The 9505-nt window shown below is 42.1% G+C and overlaps 1 protein-coding gene across 1 annotated transcript; it reads left to right on the forward strand.

Moving 5' to 3' along the window:
- Window positions 1-1597: 1597 nt before the first annotated feature.
- Window positions 1598-2095, forward strand: LOC135101034 (uncharacterized). Its single transcript, XM_064004608.1, has one exon. The coding sequence runs from the start codon at window positions 1598-1600 to the stop codon at window positions 2093-2095; it is 498 nt and encodes a 165-aa protein (XP_063860678.1).
- The last annotated feature ends 7410 nt before the right edge of the window (window positions 2096-9505 follow it).

Below are 9505 nucleotides of genomic sequence, written 5' to 3' on the forward strand. Positions count from 1 at the left end.
AGAGGTGAAATGGGAAAGAAGTCAATCAGAAAGTTGGCAAAAATTTAAGTGCATTGTCTCTGCTTCCTTCCAAAGAGCTATGACAGTATGGTTGAGTGTGAAGACTCTTTCACGTGGTTTCACCATGGATGAGTAAATTCTCTAGAGACAGATAAGAACTGTGGGTGGAAATGTGTAGACAGTAGTCCCAAAAAGAAGAAACAAAAATTCTACTTTTGGTTACCAGTTTTTAATATTGTATAATTTTTTTTCTAAATCTTACTGTCGGTATTTTATAAATAAATAGAAATTCATTGTATATTCCAAAGAATTAACAAAAATTCTAGTTTTATTGTGGCCCTTATCATAACTTTCATAATTTAAAGTGATAAAAAAGGGGGGGTCATATTGCCTGGTAAAACTAGAGGTGCCGAAATCCCTAGGGGGGTTCCAAAATCACTGGGGAATTCCACTCAGGGAGGCCATATTCACTGGGGTGCCAAATCCCCTGTGACACCGGCACTCGCCTTACACTGACCATGGATGCAAGTTCTGTTGCTGTTGGAGCAGTCATTGAGCAGACCGTCAAGGGTACGACACGACCACTGGGATTTTTCAGCAGGAAACTCCAGCAAGCAGAAACAAGATATAGCATGTTCGACCATGAACTACTGGCTGTCTACCTCACTGTTCACCACTTCAAACACCTCCTATAAGGAACCCCATTCACCATTCATACGGACTATCGCTGACGCTTGGTCAGCACCTCTCCAGCATTGCTGAGTTCAATTGCACCATCGAATACACCCTGGGAAAGATTAATCCAGTAGCCGACGCCCTCTCAAGAGTGGAAATAAACTCAGTCTACCTCGGAATCAACTACAAAGAGATAGCAACTGCTCAACAGAATGACCCTGAGACTGCAGCCTACTGCACCACCATAACGAGTCTGTGACCTTTCATCCCGGAACCCCACCACTGCAAAATCTTTGATATTGTCCATGGTTTGTCACACCCATCTGGATGCTCAACCGCCCATCTGATAAAGGAGAAATTCGTTTGGCATGGAATGAATAAGGACATAAGGCATAAGGCCCGATGCTGCATTGCCTGTCAGACAAGTAAAGTCGGCCGCCACACTGAGTCGGGGATAGGAGACTTCGACCAGCCCAAGTGTCGTTTTGGACACATTCACGTCGACATGGTTGGCCCTCTTCCACCATCAGATGGCTCGCAGTACCTCTTCATCACTACAGAGCGTTCCACATGCTGGCCAGAAGCAATCCCCATGACAAATGCTACTGCATGAGATTGCGCTGAGGCCCTCTTACATGGATGGATCAGCCACTTTGGTGTTCCAGATGACATCACTTCTGACTGGGGCCCTGCCTTCATTTCTCAGCTGTGGACATCCCTGGGAGAATTGATGGGGACAAACATCCACCTCACCACGGCCTACAATCCAGTAGCCAATGTCATGGTGGAGTATACCCACCACACCCTAAATGCTGCGTTGATGGCACGCTGTACCATACCGGATTGGAAGGCCCAACTACCCTGGGTTCTCCTTGGGGTGTGAACATCACTGAAGGAGGGACTGCATGTCTCCCCAGCCGAGATGGTTTTTGGAGAAGCTCTTGTTGTTCCAGGAGAATTCTTTCTATCACCCAATACAGCCATTGATGACAACAACCTCACCATACTATGGCACACCGTGGGGAAGTACCAACCATGTGTCCAAACACACAAGACATCGCCTCCACGATACTTCCCCAAATCACTCATCGCCTCTAAGTACGTCTTCGTAAAGTACGACACTTACAAACCACCCCTTGCTCGCCCTTACCAGGGACCCTACGCCATCCTGGAACGTAACTCAAAGGCATTTCGCGTCAGTATATCCGGAGGCAGCGACTGGGTGTCAATTGACTGCTTAAAACCTGCCTACCTTGAGGAAGAGGATTCCACACCTACATCGCCACATGTTGATGACCCAACTTCTTCCTCACACCACCTGGGTGCACGTCCTCCTGCACCATCCCCTAAAGATGGACTTCGCCCCACCTCATCCCGCACTGGACAGCTCATCCGACAGCCTGACCTTCTTGACCTCTGACCAGGTAGGGAGTCTCTCATCGAGGGGGGTAGTATTTGTAACGTTGTTTTAAGTCACCCCTTCAGCGCAGCATCCTCGAAGAGAACGGAGCAGTTTGGCAGTGACTGAAAACAAACTCACAAAATCTTATTAATAAACATTAATATGCTTTTCTTTGATAGTTAATTGTCCACTCATCACATTCAAGTTTTACCTTTAAATTCTAGATTTTTTTTGTTTTCCATTTCATTATGGTCATTATCCGTTTTATCAACTCACTGCATTATTTGCACAGGATTTCAAGATTTGTATATTTATATCTGGTATTTGTTATATACCAGAGAACGGAGCAGAGAGCAGAGAGAGTGTGAATAAACCTCATCCAACCGGAACATCAACTTTCATCGGAATCATCATCCTCGACGCTGCTAACACTACTATTACTATTCCACTACTTCTACTCCATAATTTGTTATTACTATCACTATTACCACTACTACCATTAATACTGGCAGCATTATCATTATTCCACTATTACTACTAGTATACTACTATCACTACGGCCTATCTACTACTACTACTACTATCACTAACCTAACCACTACCTATCCACTACTACCATTATTAAAATCAATATTGCACCACTACTATTACTGTTCCTATACTTCTGCTACTACTTTTACTACTACTACTACTACTGCTACTACTACTACTGCTACTACTACTGTGAATACTACTACTGCTGCTGCTGTTGCTACTACTACTATTACTACTACTACTACTATTATTATTATTATTATTATTATTATTATTATTATTATTATTATTATTATTATTATTGTTATTATTATCAATATAGAACTATTTTTATTGTTGTCACTATTATTGATATTTTTATGCTACTTGTGTTATTGCTTAACTATATTACTCTCGTAATTTATTATTACCGTTAATACTATTACTGTTACTAGTTTGTTTGTAATTATTTTTATTTATACCATTGTTGTTTCCTTATTAAATTATTATTATTATTATTATTATTATTATTATTATTATTATTATTATTATTCATTATTACTGTTTTTAATAATAATCACTATTGTTATTCTTACCATATCATTAATGTGCATCTTTATTTTTATATTATTATTATTTTATTTAATGTTATTAGCATTAGTAGTAGTAGCAGTAGTAGTAATCTACACAGAGGTAATGCAATGGAGAAAGTAAGAATAATGAAAGAGAAAAGATGATAAACGAGAAGAGAGAAAGAAGAGAGAGAGAGAGAGAGAGAGAGAGAGAGAGAGAGAGAGAGAGAGAGAGAGAGAGAGAGAGAGAGAGAGAGTCAGGGTACTAACGCCAGATGTACGGTTAAGAGTGGTTGCTTGCTGCCATTAACTTACCATAAGAATTTCCACTCCCAGACACTCCTTTTCTGATTAATTTACCTTATTTCCTTCTGTTCAGTCAGTTTGAGTCTTACATTGTTTGCAGCAGAAGAGTTGCCCATGACAAAGAAGCTATCACTATTCATTTAGCCCCCTTTTTTTTTTTATCAGAAGAATTTTTTTAAGTAAAGTGTTTTATTCAAGTAGAGACTGCCCAGGGAGTAGATGTGGACACATGCCTATGTGTATGTGTTGCGCCCCCCCCACCCTTTAGCAGCAGCGCTGGAAGGCAGTTGGAGCACTTTTCCAGTGCAGTCGCTACCCAGTAGTTGGAAGGAGCACATGTACTGAGACATACTCTAGCATTTATTGAAGACTATGATCCGGGCAGTCTGCCAGTAAATGTAGTTGTGAATTACACAGGGAGGTAACTCCTCAGCTGTTCAAGTGTACATGTCGAGTTTGCTTAGGAATCGGTGACTGACCCTCCTGTGTATTCATGGGCACTCTTTCATAGTAGTTTCTTGCATCTTTTTGTTAATAACCCTGTTTGCTTTAAATGATACTGCGGGCTGAGGCAGTTCAGCCGCATAGCAAACTTTATTCCCTCCCCAGGTCCTGACAAGGCCTGTCGCCCAGGAGATAGTAAACGACACTACTCAGCTTGAGGTTATAGTACTCTGTTGGGCAGTGGGAGGACTGTCACGGTGGGTGGAAGCCCAATGGGATATTATACCTTGATCATATACGTGTTATTGTGTGTTAACTGTTTTTCCTAGACATGATTGTCAATTCTTTTCCGGATTTGGGGTGATGAGTGCTGTTTAGAGTACTTCCCTTGTCTGTGGGTAGGTAAAACAGACCGGCGACCTCAAATTATTGTGACCTGGAGTTACGACTGTTGTGAAAAGGGTGCAAGAAGTCACAAAGTATCCTGTACACCCATATCTGAGCCTTGCATTGAGTCCACATAGGAGGTGGCTCAGTGAAGCTAGTCCAGGTGTGGCAGCTTGGTGAATGGGCTAGGAACTGTGGTTGTAACAGAAATTGGTGACCTGACCAGAATAGCTGGGAGCTTCGTCACCACCTGGGGGAAGACAGTTCGTTGTTTGTTTCATTGTTTTATGTGTGCCCACATTTAGAGTAAACCATGGAGGGCAGGACTGGTAACAGGGGTGACTCGCGACCTGCGTCCCCTGCCTCTGCTGGGAGCGGTAGTGAGGACACCTAGTCCCACACATATCGTCCATGGATGTGTTAGCCCTGCCTGCAGCGTTGGTGGCTTCTCCCAGATCGAAGGCATGTCTGGGGAGATGAGATTTAAGTTAGAGATGAGGAGAATGAAGCTGGAGGCTGAGAAGCAGGGAGAATTAAGAAGGCTCCAGTTGGAAGCAGAAGCTGAGGAAAGGAGAATGAAGACTGAGGAGGCTAGAGAAGCCAGGAGACTTGAAGCTAAAAAAGAGAAAGAGCTGAGACTTCCTGAAGCAGAAAAGGAGAAGGGGAAGGCGAGGATGTATGAAAAGGAAATGAAGATCCTTGAGGCTGAAAGAAAAAAGGAAGAAGCTGAAAAGAATAGGAATAGGATGTTTGAGTTGGAGAAGACTCGAATAGAAGTCAATTCACCTCATGGCTTGAGGAGAGGAGAAGGAGTTAATGAGAATACTGCAGAAAGCCAGATGGTGATGAGTTTGAAGTTGATTCCTGAGTTTGATGAAAAGAAGGTGATGGAGGGGTTTAGTAGATTTGAGAAGAAAGCCTCAGGAGATATGAGTTGGCCTTATTGCCAATATATTGAAGGGGCAAGGCACTGGAAGTTTATGACAGGATGTCAGTTGAGGAATTGGAGGACTATGAGTTTAAGGCTGATATCCTGAGGACTTATGAGCTGCAGCCGGAGGCATATGGGCTGCAGTTCCGCAGGGGGAAGAAAAGACCCAGTGACTCCTGTTTAGAATTGCTTGCTATCTTGAGGAGACATCTGAAAGGTGGATTGCTAGCAGGCAGGCCACCTCCTACCGTGAGCTAAAGGAACTCATGATAATGGAGCAGTTCATTAATGTGGACGAGAAGGGGTTAGTACCGCTGCTCCATGAGAAGAGGTTCAAAAGCCTTAAAGAGGTGCTACATAGACAGATGACCACATGTTGGCGCACCAGCCTGTGCCACGGTGGGTTGGTGGTATATCTGGAGGGGCTGGTGATGTGTCTGGCAGCGCGGCCGGCGCCAGTTTGTCTGGAGATCCGCGGTTTAGTAATGGCTTCGGAAATAAGTCTCAGTGTGTTAGCCCTGTTAGTAATAAGTCTCCACCCAGACCACGATGGAGATAGTTAACTTGTTCCTGTCAGTGAAACACAAGAATGTTTTATAATGTTACTAATGTTATGATTCCATGCTATGTTGTTGACACAGAAAATTATCCTGAATAATTTCTAAAAATTCATGAACTTTGCATCGCTCAGGTTGGACACACTCAGGTCAGACTCGCCTAACTCAGGTCAGATCCGACTATAATTTGAATGTAAAGGGAAGTGTAACAGAAAATTACATTTTGTTCATGTCAAATCTCTTCGAGAATGGTATCAGAAAATCTGTGACAGCAAGGGAAGGTAAAGTTTACAAGCAATAGATATATCTATATTTTTGACAGAGTTGGTGCTAATCAAGTCACAGATTTTGGAGATGTGAAAAGAAGCGGCAGTGCAAAGCAAGAGTTCATGTAAAGGATGAAGAAACTATCAAATTTTCATTCACACGCAGCCTACACAGCTCAAGTGAAAAAGCAAGAAACTACTACGGGCTGCTGAAATGGTGGAAGAAACTAATCAAGTTATCAAAGAATGTGTAGTTACGGAGGGTTCTGCCCCTCGTGTGTGTGCTGCCCTACTACTTGCCATGGCAGGAGTGGATGGCAAGGAAGAAGAGGGTCAGGTAGAGTTTGTTGAGAGCAACATTATTATGAATAGACGGCGAAGAGAGGAGGACGGGAGTTTGTTGCTCCATTTCGATGTGTCATCCGCAATTAAGGAGGCACGGGTGCTAGAAGCACGTAGCGGTCTGGTGCTTAGTCATTTTGGAATTGAAATGACTCAGGAACGTTTGGCGCTTGTTTGGTGGTCGGTTATGCCCACAGTAGTTGGGTGTAACCGCGTGGGTCAGGCTGGCAAGCCTGTTGACCTCTTGTCTGGGGCCCTTCTCTGTTGTGTTATGACCAGTGTTGTTTCCCCTGGTATTGGGATTACTTGTAATGTTCCTCACCCTATCTCTCCTTCCAGGGCGAGTAGTGATGACGTCAATGAGATGAGTGTTACAGCGCCACATCAAAAGGCAACATTTAGTGAGGCTGCCTCAGTTAGTGTGTTGCTTGCCGCTCAGGAAGCACCCTCATTGTTGCTGGGGACTGCTGTTGGCCAAGCTGTTGTTAATTGTCAGGTGCTGGGCCCGAGATGTGTAGTATGTGCTGATGGATGTCGGCTTCCTTGAAGTGACAAGGTATCAAGTCTGATGAGAAGTGTTTGCACAAGGGAGCAGTTGGTGGGACCAGTAGGGCTGTTCAGTGGCATATTGGCCAGGCTCATGTTGGAGCTGTTGTTTGTTTTGTGACAGCCAGTGTTTGGCTCTGTGTGCGGCGATGTGTGTGCTGTATCCTGGAAAAGAGCAGCCATCAGCTCGCTTTGGTGATACCTGTGTCATAGAGGGGCTGGTGGGAGGAATGAGGCATAGTAGTGTTGCATCTGACAGTGAGATGCAGGCTTGGTAGTGTCACACCCAGGAAGAAGTATTTTGTTTTGTTAAGAGTAGCAAGATGGCCCCTCTGAGTTTTGCCAAGGAAGTGGTATTTTTGTTTTACCAATTTTATGGGTGTGGCACAGAGGCTCCACGGAGCCAGGAGCGGGCAAGTGGGAGTAATGGTGTGGCCAGTGCAGTCCCGTTTGAGAGAATTCTTTGGCCAGGAAGCATTTTGCCTGGCCCTGTTGCGTTGTTGCTCCAGGAGATTACGATCGCTTGTGAGCTCATTGTGTGTTGCAAGGAAGCAGGGATGTTTTTTGCAGGGTGACTCTGAAGTGAGGAGAAGATAGAGATGGTATAGAGCGTGTAGTGAAGAGAGAAGTGGTGAGGGTAGATGGAGAAGTAGAGAAAGCAGAGGACCGAGATGATGACTTAGGCGGAGGAAGAGTGACCAGAGTCACAGGCAGAGTTAGAGTATGGCTGCTGGAAAAGAGATCTCAATAAGATGCACTCCAGGAGAAAGCTTGCACACCAGTTAAACAGAGGAGACTACAGGTCCTGGCGAAGTGCCAGAGATGGGTCTGGAAGGAGGAGAAAGAAGAAGCTGAAGTCTGAGTTAGAGGGCCAAGTGGGAGCTCTGTTGCTTTCTGTTATAGTAGTCAATTATTTCAGTGCTTTAGTGGTGTTTGGTACTTTATAATTTGTACATACCCCTTGTTTAATTTAGGTCTGATGATGTGTTCAACGAGCATGTTGTTTTCTAATTTGTTGTTTCCTAAAATTTTAGTAAGCTTTTGTATAGCTTTTAAAAATTTCCATTTATGAAGGGGAGAGTGTAATGTACAGTGAGATAACGCAATGAGGAAAGTAAGAATAATGGAAGAGAAAAAAATAATAAACGAAAAGAGAGAGAGTCAGGGTACTAACGCTCGCTGTCATTAATTTACCATAAGAATTTCCACTCCCAGACACTCTCCTTTTCTGATTAATTTATCTTATTTCCCTCTGTTCAGTCACTTTGAGTCTTAACAGTTTGCAGCAGAAGAGCTGCCCTTGATGAAAAAACTATCCCTATTTATTTAGCCACCCTTGTTTCATCAGAAGAATTTTTAAAAGTAAAGTGTTTTATTCAAGTAGAGACTGTGTGAGGGGCAGGTGTGGACATGTGTTATTCAATTATTATTTTATATTGATGTTATTGTTCTTTTAAGAAACATACTTATTATTGAAATTATATTATTGACTTTGTATTTCTCCTCATTTTATTATTATTATTATTATTATTATTATTATTATTATTATTATTATTATTTATCAGTCTTGACAATATATATATATATATATATATATATATATATATATATATATATATATATATATATATATATATATATATATATATATATATATATATATAGATAGATAGATAGATAGATAGATATAGATATAGATATAGATATATATATGTGTGTGTGTGTGTATATATATATATATATATATATATATATATATATATATATATATATATATATATATATATATATATATATATATATATATATATATATATATATATATATATATATATATATATATATTCATCCTACGTGTGCCCATGGCCAGCCAGTCTATTCTATTTTTAACCTTTCTCCTCCTTCTCTACCTCTCAAGGGACTCACACCTTCCCTCCAGTGCTTAGGGAAAACACTCGCATTCGTTTCTGAGTCTTTCCCCTGGTCATTGACCAAAATAACGAGCTCTATCATTGGCTCCTACCCTGTATTTCCTGACATCTCATTGGTCATTTCTTCACCCTAGAAGTTGTATTCGTGATCCACTTAGCTTACATAAACATAGCCCGCATGCGTAGCTAGTCCTGAGTTTCAGTCAGAGTCAGTTTCGGCTGCCCAGTCCGTTCCTGTACGAGTCACAGTCAGTCAGTCTTTTGAGAGAGTTCACATCAGTCTGCTCAGTCATCATCAGTTCACGAGCAGCAGATCACACTACTTCAGAGAGAGAACAATCATTCGTCATGTCAAAAATCATCTGTGTCTCGTCTCTGTCACGATCGCTTACTTACCTGCGATCGTACGATCCCGGTTATCTCTCCAAGAAAGTGGACGTTACACTGATCCTGGAAAGTTTTAAAGGTTTGGATTTTTAAAGGCTTCGAGTGCCTACCCGACCTATCCGAAATCACCAGAATTATCTCTCACTCTACCTTTACCTTGACTCAGCACACCTGGAATTACATCTAATACCAGATTAATGTTTGGGGGGTAGAAAACACGATTATTCTATGTTACAAGCACATATA

This window comes from Scylla paramamosain, chromosome 6, assembly GCF_035594125.1.
Source record: "Scylla paramamosain isolate STU-SP2022 chromosome 6, ASM3559412v1, whole genome shotgun sequence".
In the NCBI taxonomy this organism is placed as follows: Eukaryota; Metazoa; Arthropoda; class Malacostraca; order Decapoda; family Portunidae; genus Scylla; species Scylla paramamosain.

Excerpts from the sequence above, each read along its gene's own strand:
- LOC135101034 (XM_064004608.1), top strand. The coding sequence starts at position 1,598 with ATGGTTTTTGGAGAAGCTCTTGTTGTTCCAGGAGAATTCTTTCTATCA.